Raw genomic sequence first — 25,982 nt, forward strand, 5'->3', positions numbered from 1 at the left:
GAGGCCAATTCTCTGAATACATTCAAGAGAGAGCTAGATAGAGCTCTTAAGGATAGCGGAGTCAGGGGGTATGGGGAGAAAGCAGGAACGGGGTACTGATTCAGAATGATCAGCCATGATCACATTGAATTGCGGTGCTGGCTCGAAGGGCCGAATGGCCTACTCCTGCACCTATTGTCTATTGTCTATTGTCTATCTAAAACTTTTGGGGCAATTGTTGGGGAGGAAAGTTTTTTGCCGTTTTCCCTTTATGTAAGCTTCTCTATATTACTGCTAAACTTGGTCTATTGCTCAGCTACCTCTGAATGTTGAAATAATTTGTGGAACTTTTGAGTACTCTGGCTTTTTGGGACAGCACGGTGGCGCAGCAGTGGAGTTGCTGCCTTGCAGCTCCAAGGACCCGGGTTCTGATTATGGTGCTGTCTGTATGGAGTTTGTACGTTCTCCACATGACCCGCGTGGGTTTTCCCTGGGGAGCTCCGGTTTTCTCCCACACTCCAAAGACAAACAGGTTTGTAAGCTAATTGGCTTGGTAAAAATTGTAAATTGTCCCTTGTTTGTAGGATAGTGTTAGCGTGCGGGGTTCACTGGTTGGCGTGGACTCGGTGGACCAAAGAGCTCTGTATTTCTAAAAACTAAAAATAACCTAAAGGACGTACCTTAAACAGGTAAAATTACTTATATTAATAGTGGTTGAGTTAATCACCCATAAAAATAAGTCTTGTGCTTTGTTGGCTGATTTTCAAAATTCCTTAAATGATTTGTTGGTAACCCAGATTCCTTTTTGTTCTTTGACCTCATTCATCTTATTTTCAGTGTTTTCTTTCATCCCAAGATGTAAAATTCATCAGCCACTAAATTGTACAGTTCACATTTCAAATATCTTGCTGTATTGCATTCTTCCTTAATAATACTACCCCTAACCTCCCTACCACTGGTCACCAGTCATAATTGTCCTGGCTCATTATCATATTTCATTTCATACTGTTTGAGAAAATACTTGGGTATTATGTTAAAAATGTTACATGATTACTTTTGACATAAGTCTACTGTATAATCTTTTAAAAAGCCCACTTGGCTTTTTAAAAGATTATATACAGTAGACTTATGTCAAGGATAATGAATGTGACATCCATTCATTATCCTTGGCTACATTTTAGTGATATTTTCAAAGTGCCATAAATGTTAAATGCTCTAACTTCAGTTCTTATTCTGATTTGGCAATATTTATTATTGCTACATTATTATTACAGGTTAATATTTCTGTCTTTTTTGAAAAAAGTACACTTGAAGTACATCTCTTCAGCAAAATGTTGATTATTATTTATATCGATTTTCTTTTTTTCAATTTGTATTTTAAGAATTGCACAAAATTACAAATTTTGAGGACTGATAATTGATCAATGGCAGTTGACAATGTATATCATCACCAAGAATGATGTATAGGAATGGATCGTATAAACCTGGGATGTCAAATTGGGGTAGGACCTTCACAGTGAATGGTAGGGCCCAGGAGCTCTGTGAACAGAGACATCCAGGAGCACAGATGCACAGTTCCTTGAAAGTGGTGTAGGTAAATTGGGCCGTCAAAAGGGCTTTTGATGCACTGGCCTTTTTCATTCAGTGTATTGAATATAGAAGTTGGGATGTTATGTTACGAAATGCTGGAGTAACTCAACGGGTCAGGCAGCATCTCTGGAGAAAAGGGATAGGTCATGTTTCGGGTTGAGGCTCTTTTTCAGACTGAGAGTCGGGAGAGGGAAACTTACCCAGAGGGAAACACATGCCGTTTCCCTCTCTCCTGACTCTGTCTCCTGACACTGTCTCCTTCCCTCTCTCCTGACTCGACCCAAAACGTTACCTATTCCTTTTCTCCAGTGATGCCACCTGACCCGCTGAGTTACTCCAGCATTTTCTGTCTTTCTTCGGTGTAAACCTGCATATGCAGATCCTTCCTACACATGTTATTGTTACAGTAGTACAATGTAGATGAGGCTGCATTTGGAGTATTCAGTTCATTTTTGATCACCCTGCTATAGGATGGGTGTTCTTAAGCACGAAAGAGTGCACAGCAAATTAAGAGGAAGTTGCAGGACTTCAGGGCCTCTGCTATTGGGAGAGTATGGGCAGGTTAGGACTTTGTTCCTTGGAGTGCAGGAGAAGGCTGAGGAGTGATTTTATAGAAGTGTACAAGATCATGAGGGAGGGGGTTGGATAATGTGAACACCCAGTCTTTTACCAAGAATAGGGGAATTGAGAACCAGAGGATGCAAGTTTAAGGTGAGATGTGAAACATTTAATAGTTCAGTTTAGTTTATTGTCACATGTACCGATTTACAGTGAAAAGCTTTTGTTGCATGCTATCCAGTCAGCGGAAAGACAATACGTTGTTACAATTGAGCCATTTACAGTGTAGAGATACATGATAAGGGTGTAACGTTTAGTGCAAGTTGAAGCCAGTAAAGTTCAATCAAACATAGTCTGAGGGTCATCAATGAGGAAGATGAAAGTTCAGGATTGCTCTCTGGTTGTGGTAGGATGATTCAGTTGCCTGATAACAGCTGGGAAGAAACAGTCCCTGAATCTGGACGTGTGCGTTTTCACACTTCTATATCTTTTGCCCGATGGGAGAGGGGAGAAGAGGGAGTGGTCAGGGTGTGACTCGCCCTTGATTATGCTGCTGTCCTTGCCGAGGCAGCGTGAAGTACAAATGGAGTCAATAGAAGGGAGGTTGGTTTGTGTGATGGTCTAGGCTGCGTTCACAATTCGCTCCAATTTTTTGCAGTCTTGGATGGAGCTGTTCCCAAACCAAGCTGTGGTGCATCATGAGAAAATGCTTTCTATCACGTATCTGTAAACGTTGGTGAGACTTGTAGGGGACAAGCTGAACTTCCTAAGCCTTCTAAGGAAGTAGAATTGTTGGTGTGCTTCCTTGGTTGTTGCTTCAATATGGGTGGCTCAGGAGAAGTTGTTAGCGATATTGACTTCTAGGAATTGGAAGTCTTCAATCATCTCTACTTTGGCACCATTCATGCAAACTGGGGTATGTGATCCGCTTCGCTTCCTGAAGTCGATCACTATCTCCTTTGTCTTGCTCGCATTGAACCCAAAAGGCAACTTTTTCACACAGAAATGTTACTGGAAGGAGGATTTTCTTTGAAAATAATTATTGAAATTGCTGATAGGGTTTAAATTATGTACAGCAGAATAAATTTTGAAACAAAATGGAATGAATTACACTTACGAAGCAAAGTTCTCAGATATATCTCCGGTGCAGCGTAGGTTGACGAGGTTAATCCCCGGGATGGCGGGACTGTCGTATGAGGAAAGATTGGAAAGACTGGGCTTGTATTCACTGGAGTTTAGAAGGATGAGAGGGGATCTTATAGAAACGTATACAATTATAAAAGGACTGGACAAGCTAGATGCAGGAAAAAATGTTCCCAATGTTGGAGTCCAGAACCAGGAGCCACAGTTTAAGAATAAAGGGGAGGCCATTTAAAACTGAGGTGAAAAGAAACTTTTTCACCCAGAAAGTTGTGAATTTGTGGAATTCTCTGCCACAGAATGCAGTGGAGGCCAATTCACTGGATGAATTAAAAAGAGAGTTGGATAGAGCTCTAGGGGCTAGTGGAATTGAGAGATATGGGGAGAAGGCAGGCACAGGTTACTGATTGTGGAGGATCAGTCATGATCACAATGAATGGCGATGCTGGTTCGAAGGGCCAAATGGCCTCCTCCTGCACCTATTTTCTATGAGGTACATGCAAACTGTTCACTTTGTTTCTGCCAAACTTAAATCACAAAGGAGTTGTATGCAGAATGGGCTTCATGGTAGGAAGCAGTGGTGGTGGTCGGTTGTTTTTCAGACTGGGGACCTGTGATTAGTGATCTGCTTTGGAGACTACTGCTGAGTCCATTGCTATTTGAAAATTATACCAACAATTAGGATGAGAAAGTATAAGGTGTGACGATTAAGTTTGCAAAAATATTGCAGAAAGGGACAAGCTTGGATGGCTTGCTTTGGTCGGCATGTTTGAGTTGGATCGAAGAGCCTGTTTCCATGCTGTACGATGCTGTGACTCTAAATGATCTGTGTTCATTTAGCCTTTTATTTATGAGTATAATGTTTCATATAGGGTACAAGTTGAGGAAACTGTAGCCCAGCTGTAAGCTGGGGCCAAACCTCAAACTTGGTGGACTCAACACAGATGAATGATTCATAATCAGGCCTCCGCTTTTTAGAGTTGCACAGATGTTTTCAGGAAATATTTCAAATGGCTGATCTTGAATTGCAAGGCTGCTTTAATTGCCGTTGTAGAGCAAGCCAATTAGTTTGGAGTTCTATTCGGAGTACATGGAGTCCGTATGCTGCAGTGATGACCTGATTGTGGCAGGTACAGTTCAAACATTCAAAAGACATTTGGGTAAGTTTAAGAGGGATATGGATCAAACTCTGACAAATAGGGTGGGTGTAGATGGGCACCTTAGTCGACATGTGCGATTTGGGCAGAAGGGCCTGTTTCTATGCTCTATGAACTTAGAACATAAAACAGCACAGAAAAGGCCATTTGGCCCACCATATCAATGCTGAGCATGATGCCAAGATAAACTATCTAATCTTCCTGAAAAAGCTGCATATTCTTCCATTCCCTGCATATCCATGTGCCTATTTAAAGGGCTCTTCAATGCCACTATCATATCTCCCTCCTAAACCACCCCTGGCAAGGTGTTCCATGCATTTACCACAGTGTATTTGCTCTGCACATCTGTACTTTAAACTTTTCCCCTCTGTCCTATAGGCTTTGACACTTCTCCCGGGGGGGGGGGGGGGTGGTAGTGGTAGTGAGGGGGGGGTGTGGGGGGGCGGTGGGAGGGTTTTGTCGGGGGAGGGGGTTCTTACTGTCTCTCCTTTCTATGCCTCCCATAACTTTATCTCAAGAGAAAACAATTCTCCAACATTTGTCCAAACTCTTCTTGTTCAAGCCTAATCCAGGCAACATTCTAGTAAACTTCTTCTGTATCTCTCCAAAGCGCCTCTTCCTGTAACGGGGTAACCAGAACTGCACGCAATACTCCAAATGTTCTTGGAGAGTTGCATTATGCCTTCTTTCATCAGTCTGAAGAAGGGTCTCAACCCGAAACGTCACCCATTCCTTCTCCCCAGAGATGCTGTCTGACATGCTGAGTTACTCCAGCATTTTGTCTATCTTACATTTATGTCCAAGTCATTTATATATATCACTGAGTATAACTATGATTCTGAGCTTTAGCCCCCTGGGGCTATTCCTGCAATTTAAATGGTTTGTTCGAGGGTTAATTTTAAAATGGATTTAGTTTATTAAGGACGAAATCCTGTGTTTCATTGAATAGTGGGTGTGAGGCGAAATCAAGATTTTATTGATTCATTCAAATATTGTATCTTACTGAGCCTAACTGTGGGATGGCAGTGCTGTTTATGAAATATGAGTAACAGTTCATATGACTACAGGAAGCAAAAATGTGCAAAAATGGAAGGGGGGGGGGGGGGGGGGGTGGGAGAGATAGAAAGAAATTCCAAAGACAATTTCACACAAGTGAAGCCACAATAAGCTAAGACCAGAGTTTGTCTGAGCATCAGTTGTGACATCTTGAACAACCACATGATGGCAGTGCTGTGGAGCTTGCCACTTTATGATTTGTTCACTGAAGGAAAGAGATTATTTACAAATTAATCAAGGCCTATATTATACCCGTTGGTTTAACAAAATCATTCTGTTAATCGATTCTTTAATCATGGCATTTGTATTCACTTTCATTAAAGTCAGCCTGGTAAATGTGCATCGTAATTTTTAGAGTTAACCTGATTTTTGAAATTTCTCTTTCCCCCTCGCATCCATTCCTGTTTAATCAAAGTCTGGTGCAGGTTTAGTGTTGCTGGAACAAAGTTTGAATTAAAATTAAACCTTAAATATTATCGCTTCAGCCAAATGCTTCACGTTCTTGGGCATTTATGTATAAAGCTGCAATAATCTGGTGTGAGTTCGATTTATAGAAATGAGGAAATGTACATCTATGTTTCCATAACCATTGTAAGGGTTTGTGACAATCCATAATAAATTACTGCAAATGCTGCAGCTGTAGACAAAGTACCGGGGGGGGAGAGAAATCAAGTAATTTTTGAAGCCTTAAAGAACTTTTCTAATGTTTGTTATGCCATAATTCTTAACAAAAAACAGCACTAATAGAATTGTACCATTCAAGCTTAATGAATGGATGGGAAGCAGAGGGTGGAGAATTCCTTCCAGCATTTCCATTAACATGTTTTTGTAGTCTCTTACTTTCCCCACTTGTCTTTGAGGTTATCGTTGCATCTTAGACTTCAGAATTGAGATCTGTTGATTTGTTAAGATCAATGATTTAATTATACTTTATTGTCATATGTAGGTACAGTGAAATGCTTTGTTTTCCATACAACCTGGTATAATCATGTAGCAGGCCTTACCTGGGCAGTACACGGCGGCACGGTAGCGCAGCGGTAGAGTTGCTGCTTTACAGCGAATGCAGCGCCGGAGACACAGGTTCGATCCTGACTACGGGTGCTGCACTGTAAGGAGTTTGTACGTTCTCCCCGTGACCTGCGTGGGTTTTCTCCGAGATCTTCGGTTTCCTCCCACACTCCAAAGACGTACAGGTATGTAGGTTAATTGGCTGGGTAAATGTAAAAATTGTCCCTAGTGGGTGTAGGATAGTGTTAATGTACGGGGATCGCTGGGCGGCACGGACTTGGAGGGCCGAAAAGGCCTGTTTCCGGCTGTAGATATATGATATGATACACCCATGTCGCCATGTTTTGCCACTGACAAAGTCACAAAAGTTCACCAAACATTCCTATTCTACTGCCTGCTGCTGTACGTGGCAGCAGCCTTTCCCTCTCCATTCTCGATGGCGAAATGTTGGCAAAATGGCATTCTCAGTGATTCTTGCTATCAAAATGTATTTTCTGTAGCTGCTGGATGGAGTGTGGAGTTGAACATTACAAATTTGTTATGTGCAATGTCAGTGTAACCAATTAACAATCCTGTGGAAAAGAACAAAATAACTAAAATATTTAGAATTGCACGCACACAGGTGGCAGTGTCTTGGCCTGCTATCGAATGTGATTTTTATTGGAACGTCATGAAATGAAATATTTGTATAGCATGGACTTTTTTGTATGGGAAGCAGCAATTATGTTTGGACATTTTGAAGCTCCTTGTATATATTTCCTCATAATCTTAAGAACTCGTTTCACTTTTATATCCACTTTTCCATCAACACTATTCTGGTTTTACTCTGGCTTTTCTGTTATATTCGTTTTCTTGGCATCTTGTTTCAGCATGTCTAGTTTATTTAATGTAATGAGCATTTAAAAAAATCAACTTCCCAAATACATGCAATCTGAAACTATTTTTTGTAACGATATAAAGAGGTAACTGGTTACATTTTTAACTGCAAATGACCTATGTTCACTGTGACTGCGTATAAAAGAAAAATGTTTGTGATTTGAAAATATTGCTGTATTCTGTGGTTTGTTTAATCAAAATTAGTTCTATCCAGAGTATTGCTTTAGTTTTTGATGTCCGTTGGTTTAGAATTTTTCTTGTTGAACAGGTAAAGTGTGTGTGAAAATTAAGCATGGCTACCTTGCTTGATATCTTACTGATTTTCTAGTCTAATCCCTCTGGAGCCATTTATTTGCAACTTGCTAAAAGTTTTTTGTTCATTATAGAGTGGCATACAGTAATAAAGGCAATAAAATTGAGCACATGAAATTAGAGGAATTGTTAATTGCACTGTGCAACATTTGGAAAAATGTCATTTGATTATAGTAATATTAGTGAATTGTAAGACATTGGGTCCTAAATTTTGTGCTTAGTTGGTAGTAACGTTGGTCGTAGAGGTTTGTCTATTTTAGCCCACCAAGTGGAAAGAGACCATCGATCTCACTCCTCTCCACCCTGAGCTATCTGCCTTCCCCTTTCCCTGCCATACTTGTACATTTGTGCTTATTTGGCCCCTATCACTCTTCATTTCCTTTATACTATTTTTTTGTGGGGAGAGATTAAGAATTTGTCGTTTATTGCTTCATGTGTGGTCTTAAATGTTAGCAGTAATTGTACTTCTGAGTTCCTGCCGACCTACCAAAAGGGATATTTATATGAAGCAAATAGGGTGGTTCAATTGTATTATCTAACTGTGTAACTCTTCTGAGTGCAAATGCTTCTGAACCTTTCTTTTATGTTGGTTGTACTGCAGCTCAATGCAGCACTGATTTCTGTTCCCATATATATCCCTGCTAGACAGAGGTTAAACGTTGCTACTCTTAATTAATTGAGATAATCTCTTGCAATTTTTTTTTAAAAACTCCTGTATATCTTTTTGTTCTGACCAGCATCACTGATGGGATTGCCTCCCCCCCTCCCCCTCTATATATTTTAGTTCTTAAAATTCCATTAAAGGAAAGTCGCACTCAAATATTATTCTCGCTGCCAGCCTGAATAATGACTGGAAATTGGCACACAACCATTGTATACCATGTGATTTTAGTTGAGTTTTTTTAATTTAGTGAAGGCGAGTTCTTAATTAAAAACTGATGGAAATGGGGGAGGGGTGTATGTGGCATCCCTTGAGCTAATTCGTGTGTTAATGTATTTTGGACTTAATTCACATCAGGGAGATATAACTTATTGACTTTAACTGTTTTCTGATTCATTATTGAAGCTGACTACATGTGGGTTACGGAATATAACTTTTATACCAATGGTACTAAATTCCTTTCCTGCATTTATCTTTGTCAAATTAGCTTTCTTGTACAGTGTAAGTTGTATTCTGAGCTTCTCTTCATACAGCTCCTTGTAGTGCCATCTTGTTAAAAATGCTGTTTGAGGGCTTAATGAAATCTCTAACTGCAGTTACTTTTAAAATAAAGCAAGCCCCCTGGTAGTCTTTTATCTCTTGGCCTCATTTTTATAGCTATCATAATGGCTCGTGATATGGAGCAGAAAATATACAATTATCATGGGTTTGTGGCAAATAAAGGTGCTTTGTACTGTAAATTTGTATGGAATAATTCATTTGCATCTTTCTATTTAATTAACATGGTTATGCAACAGCATCGTAGAACATCTCCAAGTACAATTACATAGGAGATAAAAACAATACTACTACTGTCAATTTTGGTCTTTGCCTCGCTAACCTTGTAGAATTCTTTGCAAGGCCGACCTTAGATTATAGTTCGAGCAAATATAACAAGCTTGTCGGGGAGCATGCATTTCACACACTTTTGTGATTCTGCTATCAATTAGGTTTGAAACAAAACAAAATACCTTTTCAGTGCAAGCAAAATACAGTTCTAATTAAAGTTGTTTTTGATCTTCATAATCAATAATTTTTCTAGCTGCGATCCAAGAGCTGATAGCTAAGTAATAGTTTTTTTAAGACCAGATAAGGTAAAATATGGAGATCCCTTCATTAAACACATGCATTTCATATATGATGTGCAATATTACTCTTAAAAGGGTAGTCTTATTAATGATGTCCCAGTTTATTTTTAATTCTTGGGGTACTCTAAGTCCATCTCCGCTGGATATCTGTTTTGCTGATAATGCTCACGCGTTCACAGAGTTATTGCCGTAAGGAATTACAAACCTCAGCTAGCATACTGGCTAACCAAATATCCATAAAACTGGCTGTTTACTTGGCTTACTATAGCAAACTGTGAACTGTAATGTTTTTGTTTGCTGTGTAGCTTGGTGGTGCTGTAAGTAGTTCCAGTGGTTTAAATTTTTAAAGAAAAATTGACATTCTGTATTTGACTTGGATTCGGAGAAGATGTTGACAATAGTGGTGTAAATATTTTTGTCGTGGAATACAGACCAATAAGTATTTAACCTAGAAATCTTAAATTTGTTCTCATTATTTTTACTAAAGGTGTTAATATCAAAGTTATCACACTAATGGAGGGATAATGCTTCAACTATTGTTGACTGGTGTTGTTCCAAGAGTAATTCTGACTCTTAAAGCATGTTCGAAGTTGTTTGGGTTTGATTTCTGGCATGTGATCTCTGTCAGAGCACTGTTAAAAGGATTAAGAGAAGAGGTGGTAAAGAGGTGGATATGGAAAGATTTATTTTAACGTGGAGAAAAATTCTACAATTGCTCCAGATTTGTCTTGTAACATTACGATATATTTTGATTCAGGCATGGCCCGGTTGGGTTTGTCTGAATTGTTTTTTTACTAACATGAGCTCTAGAGAATGCTGATTGCTTGAGATCCATACTTGACTATGAGCAATGACTGAAATACTGGAGAGGAAGGGCAGATGATGTGTAAATTTACTGATCATATCTTATAATACCTACTTGCTAAAGACTGATTATAAAATTTTAACGGGCTCTGCTCCACTGTGGGGAAAATATCACAAATCCACATGCCAGCAGTGTAATGTTGAGGTCAATATGTAAAATTGTGATGAATTGTTTCAAGCTGGGCTACCCCCCCACCCCCACCACCAGAGTAGTCTAATTCCTTAATACACTTGTGGTTTAATATACTCTCATGTCAGGAGCTATCATTGTCGGAGCAGCATCATTTAGGAGATTTTATAATCATAATATTAGATTTATTCCAATTATAATTTGTGTGCATATTTTGACACTTTTAATCCCAAATCATTTCCTTTTAATTTCCAAAAAGTGAAATTGGTGACTCTCGCAATCTTGGAATCAAACAAACATTAGGGATTGGAGAAATTTGTAACCTAATTTAGTTACATTGGTTGCTTTTGCTTTCTCCTGAAAATGCGGGAAGTCTGCGGTGTGCTGCTCTTGAACTGACAGTTTGGATTTATACAGGGGATGACGTGGGTAGAGTCTGACTCTTTCCAGCTTCTCCTCCATTATAAGCGTGGACCAATGACTTGGCATTTTGAGCCAAGCCAATTTATTCGTTACATATTTGAGTATTTCCAGTCTTAAAAAGGGTCAAGTTGAATTGTGCAGCAGATTGGCTCGTAGAAAAGGGAAATAGCAATTTAATTATAAATATAAGGTTTCAGAATAAAGATGTCCGTCGACATTGTTTTCTTAGATGGTGTGAAATGGATGTTTAGCCTGTTATTATTATTTTAGATCTGAGCACTTTCCATTTTTAACTTGATTTGTTATGCATTTTGTGGTATTTGTATTTAATCACTGAAATTGTTATAAAATAGAAATTGATTTATTTGAGCAGCTGGAATAATTGTAATGTAGTAATATTCAAGTATATATCTTAATAACTAGAAAATAAAAGACCAGTTTGGAAATGTTGTAAATGGCTTATGCTCTTTTTTTTTGTTTCTGTACACAAATACAACTTGGATAAAATTGAAAACATTTGCATTATTGATATGGGTTTAATTTATAGATTTTTTAAAATGCATCACTTTGTTTGGAGTTCATTTGCTATGGGTGCCATACTCTCTAAAATTAATGTGAAACGGCTTTGTAAATGGTGAGTGAACAACTTTAGCCAAGCAAAAATTTGTATAAAAGAAAACCTGCCAAATTGAATTGAAGCAATTGAAGTAAATTAATATATTTTCAAAAACCTGAGATCCTTTTTATTGGCACAGTTTAGCACCAGACAACAAGATTGACCCCGAGATGAACAACTTCCTTGCATTTTATGCATCCATTTTCACTTTCAAAATGGTAATAATTTCCAAAAGCACTATCCCCAAGAGTAATTTAAATAGGTTATGATGAGAATGTCTGATATGAATAAGAAATATCAATAAAGAATTCCAGATATTTCCTATGGATTAACTTTGCACAAACACTGGGGGTAATTTTCAGTATTTCCAAAATAATTGCTTATACGTAATTACTCACCTTGAATATTAATATGCTTCCTAATAATAATGAACCAGATTGGTTCAAAATATTTTTAATATTGTTTTTCAAGGCTGATTTGATATTAAAATGTAATCTGCATATGTTAATTATTTGGGTACTGCCCATTTTCCAAATAAATATCAAAATGATCTTTTTGCACAAATCAGGTTGTTTTTATATAGAGCTTCTTTATGTTGTTCATTTCCATAATTGTATAAATTGTTAAGAAAACATGCTGGAAATGGTGGTTGAATGCAAGAAAAAAATATTCAGATTATAGATCTGCTTGTTTAGCATACTCTGCTTGTTTAGGCCCACCTGTTAAGAAGCAAATCTGGGATAAAACTGAAACTATTGGCATTGATTTACAGAATTTATTTTATTTCAGAGTACATTGGCAATGTGTGGCATTCTCTCTAAAATGAGTGTGGAATAGCTTTGTGTAGTGAGTGATTACTGAAGAAAAATTGCGAATTGCTGAATAATGCTGTGTTGGGAGTTGAAGATTTTCAAATGTATTTTTCCTTTGTTTTTGAGAAATAATAGTATTTTTCTTTGGAGGGGAAAAAGGATTTGCATTGATTCAATTTTCATTGAAACAAAATGCAAATGCAGTTAGTTTATAGAAAGCATTTTGAGTGGAGGATTATTTTCAACTTCTGTTGGAGGTTATTGACAACATAAAATGTTAAATTAATTTAATATTGAGAAAGTAAACATTGGTGTGCAGCACATTATAATTTATTGTAAAGTTTGATTTATTTTGTGTTGTGCCAATGCTGTAAAGAGATCTTCCAATTCTTGCCTTGTTTTAAAAGCTTGGGCAATATTCTCAATCACATGTATTGAGGTGTTTCTTTGATCAAAGGAGGTAAAAATATTAATGGTAGTATAAAGTTTTCTTAAATTTCTGTGTAGGAAAGCTTGAATAAGCAGAGTTTATTTCAAAGCAAGCAGGTGCCTTGTAGTTGGTAGTATCATGTTATTAACCTGGTGTATTCCTCTCACTATTTCATTGCTTCTCTGAACAGAGTCTTTATGCTTTCTTCAAAACCTAGATACTGACTTTTTTGTGTTGCAGACGTTCAGAGAAGTGAAAAAGAAAAGGAAGTAAAACACAGTGACTGTTTAGTCATGTGCAGCTGAGTGCATGACATGGCTTTTGCTCAAATTACATTGCCTGAGGAGCTGCACTGGGTTCGCTGTCTTCCTCGATCATAACACTATGCTTAGACTCTTGTAAGTTTTTGACAAAGTCTACTTTGTTTTGTTTTTTTGCAGGATGCTTCATCCGCCGACATCAGGAAAGCTTATCGGAAAATGTCTTTGATCTTGCACCCTGACAAGAACAAAGATGAAAATGCAGAAATTCAATTTAGACAGGTATGGGTCGCCTCTAATTTATTTTATTGCACCATTTTTCTATTTTTGATTAGACGTTTCTGATATTCTTTTTGTGTTCTCAGTTAGTGGCTATCTATGAAGTTCTGAAAGATGAAGAGAAAAGACAAAGGTATGATATTTTAAGCCTATTATTGTATGTGTTATTTTTGTGTTTTTTTCATATCTCTGAATTGAGGGATAAATGACAAGCAAACTTGATTTTATTTTTTCAGTTTTTTGTGCTCTAGTTAAATATATTCTTGAAATTAGTTTGTCAATAAAACTGCACACTTTGATTTATGTCGAATAATGAAACGGATCTTTGCTGTTCAGCTTGCTTTCAATGTTTGCATAATACTGTGGTATACTACATGACATTGATATTATTTTTGTATGACTAAACCCTTGTTATTAATGATACTAATTTTCATGTCTGTGTGTTTGAAAGCCTTTGTGCTATACTCTTTCTTCCACGGACTCTTGGACTATAAATCTGCCTTATTCTGACATTTCATGGCAAATACTGCATTTATAAACTGCTATATTGAATTAAGTAGCAAGGATTTTCTCCAGTAGCAATTGGCAAAACGTAGTAATAGTTTTTTATTGATTCCATGTTAAATATTTATTAACTCCTTTTTTGCATGGATGAAAGAAGCAGTAGTTGGAAGTTGGGCAAACATGAGAATGTAATAGTTAATCCCTGCTTAAGATCTCTAGAGTTCAGGTGATCCTCTGTAAGCAATATCCCTCTTTTTTTAAATCCACAAATACATCAAATGTCCATCCAGCAAATGACTAAATGTTGAGTTGAGGACGTGTGTGGCAATGTAACATCAGCAACTCCTGTGAGTCCTTGGTCCAAAACCACTCAAGCTGAAGGGCATTTGGGATAGCATTGGGAATCTCATTGCCACTTATCAACAACATACAAAAGCCCAGTGTAAGAAGCGGAGTGAACACCATTTCCCAAACTACCATGTAACCCACCCAGTCATGCACCTGTTCCATCTGTGGTGGAGTGTGTTAGTCTAATAATTTTCCTCATAAGCTACCTCCAAAACTGACAGAACTGGAATCATCTGAGTCATCCTTGATCCTGAAGTACTGCCAAAGAAGACGACAACATACATTTATGTTCTTGGAAACAATCCTATCCACTCCATTGCCCCACTTGGTATTTTTCTGTGCATCTGTTATTCTCAACTGCCCATCAACTCCCCTGTGTCCATCAACCTACATTAAGGGAACCAGCCAGTGTGCCTTCGGGATTTGGGAGGAAACTTGTGCAGCCACAGAGAGAACACGTCACTTTACATAACAGTACCTGAGAGCGGGATTGATCCTTGCAATTCGGGCGACAGCACCAACTGCTGTGCTGCTGTGCACTGCTTAAATTCCAGCTTTGAAAAGTCATTATAAAATGGTTTGATTAATGCTCAAATTTTAGTAACATCTAAAGAAGAAACCTTACCTTACTTTTACTCAATGCTAAACCCCACCTCCCTCCCCGTCTGCAGTCTTAGGTGAACTAAAAAATTGAAGTCTGTTCATGAAGAGAAATATTTGACAATTCCTTTCCCCCTCAGTTTTTTAAAATCCAATCTAGTGAGCCGAGGAGATCAGAGTAACGGAGTTTTGCTAATGCCAGTTATCTTATTAATTTACTTCATGGGTTGTGGCCACTGGAAGCAATGCTAATATTAATATCCATTCCTAATTATCCCTTGAGCTGAATGGCTCGGTAGGTTATTTCGGGGAATAATTCAATGTCGACCAAATTGATGGGTTTGGGTAAGTATAGTTGATTTCCTCCTTGTGAAAGGCTACTAAGAAACCTGGTGAGTTTTTACAACTGTCTGAGGGTTTCATGGATAGTTGTAAAAGCGATCAAATTTATTGATATCAAACACCTTTAATCCATATTTATGTTTGATTCCTTCAGTTTGCTTTCTAGCTATCATGGTGTGATTTGAAATTTGGGATATAAACTATGAAAATCCCTCTTTAAGCAAAATGTACAGCTTCCTTTTCATGTGTTTACCAATCCATAATTATTGAAAACTAACCATAATCCATCACAAAGATTCATTCACTATCTGAAAATAATTAATTTTCAATCAACCATTTTGGTTAATACACTTTACATGTTTCAGAGTTCCCCCATCTGTCTTCCTCAAGCAACCTATCCAATTAGATAGAATATGTTCTTTCTGTTTAAGTTTGGCAACAACAATGTGAACAGTTTGCATGTACCTCATGTGGAGAGACATCTGAGAATCTTGCTTCATAAGTGTAATTCATTCTGTTTTGCTTCTAAAATGTACTTGTGTTTTATTCCTTTCTACATAATTTAAATTCCTTCAGCAATTTCAATAACTTTCTAAAGTATTTTAGCTAGAATTAATGTTTTGGATTATTCTAGTATGAAGTAGCAGTATTGCAGATTGCTTTAAATACTGCACAAATACTAGAACTTAATTGAATTAAAAAAGACAGTGCTCTCTTTTAATATTTAAAACAGGACTAATAGGGAAAAGAAGCTAAGTGTTTTTTATAACGGAAATTGTATTCCATCACCAGGAGGCAGTGTGCAATATAAAATTGACAGCAATGCCAAAGGCCTATGAAATGAATTTGTCGTCATTTTGTAGAGTATGTGCTTGATATGCATGTTAATGAAAGTTTAATGCTTCTACATTAAACACATTTTTGTTCATTCTGACTCTTCAGTGTTTGTATAGAAACATACCTTCCAAGTAATGTTTTAAATTTGTGCTGCCAATAATCGTTCTTTCCCAATTGTGTAGTGACATTTGCATAATTTGTATATCGAATGGTTCTGAACACTGAAGAAACACTAGATTTTTTTGAGTGAGGCATGTTATATGTGCAGTTTTAGTTTTATGTCCAGATCTTATTTTCTCCACAAAGTTGCTGGAAGCACTCTTAATCGCAAATTGAGGGCATATGGAGCAGAAAATAAACAAAATGATTAATGTGATAGACGAATTGGCAAATAGTGGAGAAGAGGATGAATTTGATTCCAAATAAGATACTGAAAGAGAAGTGGAGAAGGTTACTTCTGCTGTTGGTCACTAATTTTCTGTGGTAGCAAATTCAGTTCCTGTGAAATTAATGAGATTTATTAATACAATTATATAGGGCTTTGGTAGATTGTGTATAATTTTTGTTTCCTTGCCTTAAAAGATTGTGCATCAGAGGAAGCACAGCAAAGGTTCATCATACTGAATCTTTGGATGGGTGATCTGTCTTGTGTGTGGTGATTGGGCAGGCCAGGCCTTTATTTATTGCAAGTTAAAAAGGAAATTAACCTCTGAAACACAAAAAAAAATCTTGGTCTTTGAAGGCTGGATTTTGGGAGAATGTTACAGGCAGAAAGATAAAGACTAGAGATTTGTGAAATATGGTCGTAGAGCACAGAAATGGGCCCTTTGGTCAAGATAGCCATCTATATATTTTCTGGAGTTTGGCCCACATCCTGCTGAACCTTTCCTATCTATGTACCTGTCCAAATGTTTTTTAAATGGTATTGTACCTGCCTCAACTGCATCCTATGACAGTTTATTCCATATATGTACCACCCGTCCTCTGGAAAAAATTGCCTTGTACGTTCCTTTTAAATCTTGACGAGGAAAAGGTATTGTGTACTGGTATCAAAAAGGGGCTGTGATAAGATCAAGGAAAGGAAGGGCACACGATGTGGCTGTGTCTAATTTATCTGACCTCCCAATTTCAGTTTGGATGAGACTTCTCTTGACAGCCTTGGCATCAAAGACAACTGGATGTCTGGATTCCCTTGATTCCAAGGTTGCTGCTATTGGTCAGTGATAGAACGTGGACCAGTACAGTACAGTGCAAGAACAGGCCCTTTGGTCCACAATTTCAATGTTGACCATGATACCAATACCATCTCTTACCTGCCTTCTCATCATCCATATCCATCAATTCCCTGCATATCCATATTTCTATCCAAACGCCTCAAATGCCACTATAGCAACCGAGTCAATCACCAGACCCGGCAGCTTGTTCCAAGCACTCACCACTCACTGTGTGGAAAGAGTTGCCTTCCACATTTTCTTTAAACTTTGCTCCTCACCATAAAGCAAGTATTTTTTATTTTTTTTTCCATCCTGGGAAAAGGATTCTGACTGTCTACCCCATCTATGCCTCTCGTAATTTTATAGACAATAGGTGCAGGAGTAGGCCATTCGGCCCTTTGAGCCAGCACCGCCATTCAATGTGATCATGGCTGATCATTCTCAATCAGTACCTCATTCCTGCCTTCTCCCCATACCCCCTGACTCCGCTATCCTTAAGAGCTCTATCTAGCTCTCTCTTGAATGCATTCAGAGAATTGGTCTCCACTGCCTTCTGAGGCAGAGAATTCCACAGATTCACAACTCTCTGACTGAAAAAGTTTTTCCTCATCTCCGTTCTAAATGGCCTACCCCTTATTCTTAAACTGTGGCCCCTGGTTCTGGACTCCCCCAACATTGGGAACATGTTTCCTGCCTCTAACATGTCCAACCCCTTAATAATCTTATATGTTTCGAAAAGATCCCCACTCATCCTTCTAAATTCCAGTGTATACAAGCCTAGCCGCTCCAGTCTTGTCTTTCAACATATGACAGTCCAGCCATTCTGGGAATTAACCTAGTAAACCTATGCTGCACGCCCTCAATAGCTCGCCCTTTATATACTCCAATCAGGTCTGTCGGCAGCCTCCGGCGTTCCATAGAAAACAATTCAAGTCTGTCCAGCCTCTCCCTGTAGTTAATGCCACCAATCCAGGTATCATTCTGCTAAACCTCCTCTGCACCCTTTCCAAAGTCTTCACATCGTGGCTGTAATGGGGCGACCAGAAGTATGCACAATTCTCCAAATGCAACCTAACCAAAGTCTGCCATTAATTCCTCTTGCGTTCCAATTGCTCAAATTAAACTCCATTTGCCACTTCTCTGCCCATTTCTGTAACTAATCTATATTCTGCTGAATACCATAACAGTCTTCCTCATAGTCTCCGATCCTAGCAATCTTGATGTCATCTGCAAATGCAGTGACCAATCCATCTATATTTTGACCTGAAGAAGGGTCTCGACCCGAAATGCCACCCATTCCTTCTCTCCTGAGATGTTGCCTGACCCGTTGAGTTATTCCAGCATTTTGTGATACCTTATATTCATATCCAAGTCGCTTGTATGTATCTCATACGGCAGTGGTCCCAGCACCAGGGTCCTTGCGGAACTCCACTGGCGCAGACCTCCAGCTTGAATATTGTCCTTCCATCACAACTCTCAGTCTTCTATCGGTAAGCCAGTTCTGAACCCATATGACGAACTCACTGTTAATTCTGTGCTTTTAATCTTCCAGATCGGACTACCATAGGGGACTTTATCAAATGCCTTACTAAAATTCATGTAGACAGTATCCACCGCCCTGCCCTCATCGATCAACATTGTTTAAACAGCCCCTTTTTACCTGGTATTAATGGGGCTAGCACAAAGTAATGCTACAATGCAGGACTTGCCCGAAAGCTATGAAAAACCATCCTCTCCATTATTCCTGGTACCTATTTCTAGACAAGGGAGATACTTTCAAGATATTGCTGGAGATCTTTATTCCAATCAGCATGCCTTATTCCTAGTTTACCAAATATTGCAGCTATCTATTCCCTTATGCTCTGCTCATGATCATCCCATCTGTGAATTCTAATCATATAAGCATGCCAGTAGGGAAAGCAAATGGAAAGGATCATGTAAGGCTGGCTATTATTGCAGGATGTATGGAGTATAAAAGTAGATAAGTTTGATGCGACCTATCACTGAGAGAGCACCTGGTGTATTGCATGTAGATTTGGTCTCCCTCTGTATGTAAGGAAGGTAAAGAAATGTCGAAAGAATGGGTTGGACATGTACTCATTTGGAGTTTAAAATAATGTGTATTGTATTTGAAACATAAGATTCTGGGGAGGATTGACAGGATAGCTGCAGAATTGACCCAGTGAGGTTATGTAGAACGTAGGGTAGCTTATTTCAGATGCCGATGAGGCATTTATTTTCAGAGTTGTAGATGTTTGAGATTTTTTACCCAGGAGTTTGAGGCAGAGACATTCAAAGCAAAGTGGAGATTGACGGGTATTGAATTACAAGGAAGTACAGGGGTATAGCGTAGAATGCAGGAATGTAATGCTGAGGTCAACGATGGATCATCTATGATATTGAATGGCAAAGCAGACTCAAGGCTTACTGACTACCCCGACAGTCCTTTCAGGTGAGGCAGAGGTTCACTTGCACTTCCTCCAACCTCATCTATTGTATCCGCTGTTCCAGGTGTGGACTCCTATACATCGGCGAGACAAACTATAGGCTTGACGATCGTTTCACTGAACACTTCCGCTCAGTTCGCCTAGGCCTACGCGATCCCCTGGTTGCTAAACACTTTAACTCCCTCTCCCATTCCCATGCTGACCTTTCTGTCCTCGGACTCCTCTGCTGTCAGAGTGAGGCCCAACACAAATTGGAGGAACAGCACCTTATATTAAGCTTGGGCAGCTTACAACCCAGCGGTATGAATATTGACTTCTCTAACTTCAAGTAACCCTTGCTTTCCCTCGCTCACCATCCCTCCCCCAACCCTTTACAGTCCTCCTGATTAAATTTTACTGATTGTATGCCTCGTTGTCAACTTCCCCTCAGCTAACAATGATCCATTCTACATTTTCCTTGATCTTTGTCCCCTTTAGTCTCTTGTTTTCATGCCTTACCCTTCCATATCTCTGTCTCCCTCTCCCCTGGCTCTCAGTCTGAAGAAGGGTCTTAAACCGAAACATCACCCATTCCTTCTCTCCAGACATGCTGCCTGTCTCGCTGAGTTGCCCCAGCATTTTGTGCCTACATATTCCTTTTCTAAGGTCTGTTGGAAAATTTGAGTTTGTTTTGCTCTGCGGTTGGTAGGTGTTTAAAAAAAAAAAAAAAGAATCTTACTTCTAAACAGTGACTTAAAATAGCAGTTGCTTTATCAACTTGTAACTTGCCCCAGCTTTGATTGCTTTCTCTGGATGTCAGAGGTTGAGGGGAGACTTGATATATAAATATTTGAGAGACACAGCTAGGGTAGACAGTCAAAACCTTTTTCCCAGGGTGGAAATGTCTAACACTAGAGTGCATAGTTATATGATGAGAGGGGAAAAGTTTAATGTAGATGAGCGGGGCAAGCTTTTTACACAGAGTGGTGGGGGCCTGGAATGCGTTACCAGGGATGGTGGAGGAGGCAGATATGATAGTGGCGTTTAAGAGGCTTTTGGATGGGCAGATGGAAGTGTAGGGAATAGAGTGATTTAGGTCATGTGCAGACAGATAAGATCAGTTCAGCCAGGCATCATGTTTGATACATTGTGGGCCAAAGGCCCCTTTCCTGTGCTGTACTGTTTTATGTTCTCGGGCAGAGAAATGCATAGACTCGCCATCTGTGTGACTGAATTTCTACATACCAGAGTATTAAATGTCCGACTGCTTATCTTGTAGTTATATCCCCTTGTTCCAGGTTCTTCTACAAGGAAAAACATCCTGACATCTACCTTGTCAAGCCTCCTAAGTCTATCCACCCTCTTGCTTCAGCGGAAATCCTCTAATCCAGGCAGCATTCTGGTAAACTCCCTCTTCACCCTCTCCAAAGCTTCCATGTAATGGGGTGATGAGAAATGCATGCAATATTCCAAATGCTGCTTAATCAAAGTTCTACAGAGCTACACCATGACTTCCTGACTCTTGTACTCAATGCCCCTAGCAAAGAAGGCAAGCATACCATGTGCTGCCTTTACCATCCTCTCTACTGTGTTGCCACCTTTAGCGAGCAATGATCCCTCTGCACATCAATGCTGTTAAGGTGAATAAGTGAATGAATGAATAAGTTTATTGGCTAAGTATGTGCTTATACAAGGAATGTGCCTTGGTGCTCTGCTCACAAATGACAACACAAACACACAGTTAACAATTAAGAATAAAGTATAAACACATCAAAACAATAAGGATACAACATTACGGTCTAAACATGTGGGTGAAAATAAACCTGAGCAAAAAAGAAACTACAGACTTTGGTTATTGAGTAGAACTACCACTCGTGGGAAAAAAAACTATTTGTATGTCTGGCTGTGGCTGCTTTGACAGTCCGGAGTCGCCTTCCAGAGGGAAGTGCTTCAAAGAGTTTGTGGCCAGGGTGAGAGGGGTCAGAGATGATCTTGCCTGCTCGCTTCCTGGCCTTTACAGTGTAGAGTTCATCAATGGGGGGAAGGTTGCAGCCAACAAGCTTCTCAGCTGTGCAAACGATCTGTTGCAGCCTCCGGATGTCGTGCTTGGTGGCTGAGCCAAATCAGACCATGATGGAGAAGGTGAGGACGGACTCAATGATAGCAGTACAGAATTGGACCATCATTGCCTGTGGCAGGTTCATGCCATTAACTGTATACTCTCCTTGTATTCAACCTCCCAAAATGCAACACTGCACACTTGCTCGGGTTAAACTCCATTGCCACCTCTCTGCCCGATTTTGCTGCTGATCTATATCCCATTGTATTTTCTGACAGCCTTTCTCACTGTCTGCAACTCTTCCAATTTTGCTGTGGTCAGCAAACGTGCTCACCAACCCATCTACATTTACTTCTATGTCATTTATACATCACAAACAGCAGTTTGTGCACAGCACAGATCCCTGTGGATCTCCACTGGTCACAGACCTCCAGCCAAAATATTTTCCCTCCATCGCAACCCTCTGTCTTCTGTGACTAAGCCAGTTCTGAATCTATATGACCAAGTCGGTGAATCACGCACATCTACTAAAATCCATGTGTGCAACATCTACTGCCTTGCCTTCATCAATCTCCTTTGTCACCACCTCAAAAAAAAAACTCAAGTTAGTGAGACATGACCTGGTGGAAACTGGCTCATCTAAAGTATTTAAAGTGGAGGTGGATAAATATTTAATGGATTGAGTGAAAGAGAGGTATGTAGAAATGGCATGGAAGAGGAGTTTAGGCCAGTCTAGATCAGAAATTAGCCACAATCGCATTAAATGGGTGAGCCAAGCTTGAATACTGCCTTGGATACAAGAGACTGCAGATGCTGGTTTACAATAAAAAGGCAAAGTGCTGGAATAACTTAGTGGGTCAGGCTGCATCTCTGGAAAGTGAGAGTCTACAGAAGGGTCCCGTGCCAAAATGTCACCTATTTTTATTCTCCAGAGGTGTTGCCTGACCCGCTGAGTTACTCCCGCACTTTGTCCTTTTTTTAAGGACCTGCTTGATAACCTACTGCTGTCTCTATTTTCTTGTGTTCTTGTGTGTTACATATATCTAATAATGGAATTCCAGAACTTCCCTGCCTGCCCATGGAGTTTTTTTTTCTATGAACTTCTAACCAAGCTCATATTGTCTAGCTGTTTTGATAGGACAATCCTCTCATTGAAGGAACAACCTGGCGAATCTCTATTATAATGCCTCCAATGCCACTATGTCCTTTTCTCTTTGGTAATTGGACCATCACTCTGCAGAATATTCCAGATGTGGCCTCGTCAACACCGTGGACATGTTGTAACAAAACATCCCTATTCTTGAACTTTCAACACCTCCTTCCCCTTAAAGGCCAACATGCTTTTTGCTGTCTTAACTACTTGTTGGACCAAAGTTATGAAATATCTTACCTTTCATTAAATCATGTTGACTAGGTTTCATTATATTCAGCTTTCTTAAATGATTAATTATTTCTTCTTTGATTATTGATTGTTGCAAAGAATAGATGTTAAACTAATTGGCCTATAGTTCTCTGTATTCTACCTTTTTGAACAAGGGAGTCTCATTGGCTTTTTTCCCTCAATCTTGTATCTTTCTGGAATTGACTGATTTTTGAAAAATGTCAACCAATATCTCCACCATCTCTGCAGCCATTTCCTTTTAAAACCCTTGGGTGCATGTCATTGTTTTGAGTGATTTGTCTGCCTTTGGCCCTGTAAGATTCTTTAAGCCTTCTTCCCTTGCGATTGAGATTTTTACAAGTTTCTTCTATCTTTTTTTAATTAGCCCATCTATTACCTTGGGTTTCTTTGCAGTTTCCGCCTTGGTGAAGAATGATGCAAAAAAAAAAAAAGATTTAATATCTTTGCCAGGTCCTTGGAGTTCACAAAAAAGGGGCAATCTTATTCAAACATATCCTAAAGGGGCAGGAAACTTGACCACTTGTTTGACTATCAATAATGCAAAATGTTAGAAGCTGTTATTACGGATGCAATAACAGGGTCTTTTGAAATCTTCAAGGTTATCAGGCAGCAATAACAGGGCTTAATGAAAAGGAACACCTATATTACCCCTTTAGTTCCCGGGGAACCCACCCTTTCCTGATTTACTTTCTTGTTCCTAATAAACTTGGACAAATTGTCAACTTTCCATAATCTTACCTGCAAAGGATATTTCGTGGTGGCTTTTTGCCTCCCTGATTGTAGTTCCTTGTGCCTTGTATGTTTCCTAAGAAAAGTCGGTACACCCCTTTGCTAACCATCCTACCTTCATATTGTATCCAAAAAAACACTCTTGGAAGTACATTAACAAATTCCACTCGTCTAAACCCCTTGTCCAAAGGGTAACGCTTGGCTGCAGGCAGGGTTAGGCATGTGGTGGATCTCAGGAATCCCATATGGGATGCGAAGTGTAGGTGTGTGTATATGTGACGCATTACTTTTCTTGCAAGTTTAATAAGCATTTGTGCCAGTTAAGTTAAATACACTGAGTGCCATGAATCTCACCATTTGCTGCTACAGCAAACCTTGGCCATTATGCTCCAACAAAATTTGTTTGCCTATTTATGGTCCCTTCCAGTGGAAGTGAAAAATAAATTGTGCTGACTCACTCCTGCCTTTTGTATTTTTAGTTGACAGCTTCATCAATTGCCTCCAATGGAAACTTTAATTGGATTGACCAAGAAGACTTGAAATCCAACAATACTCTTAACTGCCCAATAATGGCTTAGTTACAGTGCCCTCCATAATGTTTGGGACAAAGACCCATCATTTATTTATTTGCCTCTGTACTCCACAATTTCAGATTTGTAATAGAAAAAATAACATGTGGTTAAAGTGCACATTGTCAGATTTTAATAAAGGGCATTTATATACATTTTGGTTTCACCATGTAGAAATTACATCAGTTTTTATACATTTCCCTCCATTTCAGGCCACCATAATGTTTGGAGCACAGCAATGCCATGTAAATGAAAGTAGTCATGTTTAGTATTTTGTTGCATATTCTTTGCATACAATGACTACTCAAAGTCTGCGATTCATGGACATCACCAGTTGCTGGGTGTTTTCTCTGGTGATGCTCTGCCAGGCCTGTATTGTAGCCATCTTAAGTTATGCTTGCTTTGGGGGCTAGTCCCGTTCAGTTTTCTCTTCAACATATAAAAGGCATGCTCAATTGGGTTCAGATCGGGTGTGCTGTGGAATGAACCGCCGGCCAATGAGTTTTGAGGCATTTGTTTGAACTAGAGCAGATAGGATGTGTCTATACATTTCAGAATTCATTATGCTACTACCATCAACAGTTGTATCAGCAATGAAGATAAGTGAGCCTGTACCTTCAGCAGCACCCCCACCACCGTGTTTCACAGATGAGGTGGTATGCTTTGGATCTTGGGCAGTTCCTTCTCTCCTCCATACTTTGCTCTTGCCATCATTCAGATATAAGTTAATCTTTGTCTCGTATGTCCTCAAGACCTTTTTCCGGAACTGTGGTTGCTCTTTTAAGTACTTCTTGGCAAACTGTGACCAGGCCATCCTATTTTTGCGGCTAACCAGTGGTTTGCATCTTGCAGTGTAGCCTCTATTTCTGTTCATGGTCTTCTGCGGACAGTGGTCATTGACAAATCCACACCTGACTCCTGAAGATGTTTCTGATGTCAGACAGGTGTTTGTGGTTTTTTCTTTATTATAGAGAGAATTCTTCTGTCATCAGCTGTGGAGGTCTTCCTTGGCCTGCCAGTCCTTTTGCGATTAGTAAGTTCACCAGTGCACTTTCTTCTTAATGTTGTTCCAAACAGTTCCCAAGGTTTGGCTGATGTCCCTAACAGTTTAATTCTTGTTTCTCAGTCTCATAATGGCTTCTTTGACTTTCATTGGCACAACTTTGGTCCTCATGTTGATAAACAGCAATAAAAGTTTCCAAAGATGATGGAAAGACTGGAGGAACGACTAGGTACTGAGAGCTCTCTTATACCTGCATTAAGGAGGCAATTAAACACACCTGAGCAATTACAAACGCATGTGAAGCCATAGAAACACAGCTGTAATTTCTACATGGTGAAACCAAAATATATAAAAATGGCCTTTATTAAAATCTGACAATGTGCACTTTAACCATGTGATTTTTAATTTTTTTATATTACAAATCTCAAATTGTGGAGTACAGAGGCAAATAAATAAATGATGGATCTTTGTCCCAAACATTATGGAGGGCACTGCATGTGCTTTGTCCTATGGTCCAAGTCAAGCTTTTTTTGTTTTGGAGCAGATATACACTGATAATAGAAGATTAATGTGGGTCATATAAATAATGAACACAGAGGATGCAAGTCACCAGAAGAGTATTATTTTGTTGTGGTTGATCATGTATCTTGCATTGCATAGTCTTGCGAATG

The 25,982-nt window shown here is 39.1% G+C and overlaps 1 protein-coding gene across 2 annotated transcripts in view; it reads left to right on the top strand.

Annotated features, from left to right (window-relative positions):
* The window catches only part of dnajc1 (DnaJ (Hsp40) homolog, subfamily C, member 1), a 98,033-nt gene that overhangs the window by 15,668 nt on the left and 56,383 nt on the right, over window positions 1–25,982 (top strand). For both annotated transcript variants that reach the window (XM_078427710.1, XM_078427702.1), the window contains exons 2-3: window positions 13,180–13,281; window positions 13,365–13,411. In XM_078427710.1, coding sequence (XP_078283836.1) covers window positions 13,180–13,281; window positions 13,365–13,411 — 149 coding nt within the window. The remainder of the gene's footprint in view (window positions 1–13,179; window positions 13,282–13,364; window positions 13,412–25,982) is intronic.

The sequence above is a fragment of the Rhinoraja longicauda genome, chromosome 2 (genome assembly GCF_053455715.1).
Source record: "Rhinoraja longicauda isolate Sanriku21f chromosome 2, sRhiLon1.1, whole genome shotgun sequence".
Classification (NCBI taxonomy): Eukaryota; Metazoa; Chordata; class Chondrichthyes; order Rajiformes; family Arhynchobatidae; genus Rhinoraja; species Rhinoraja longicauda.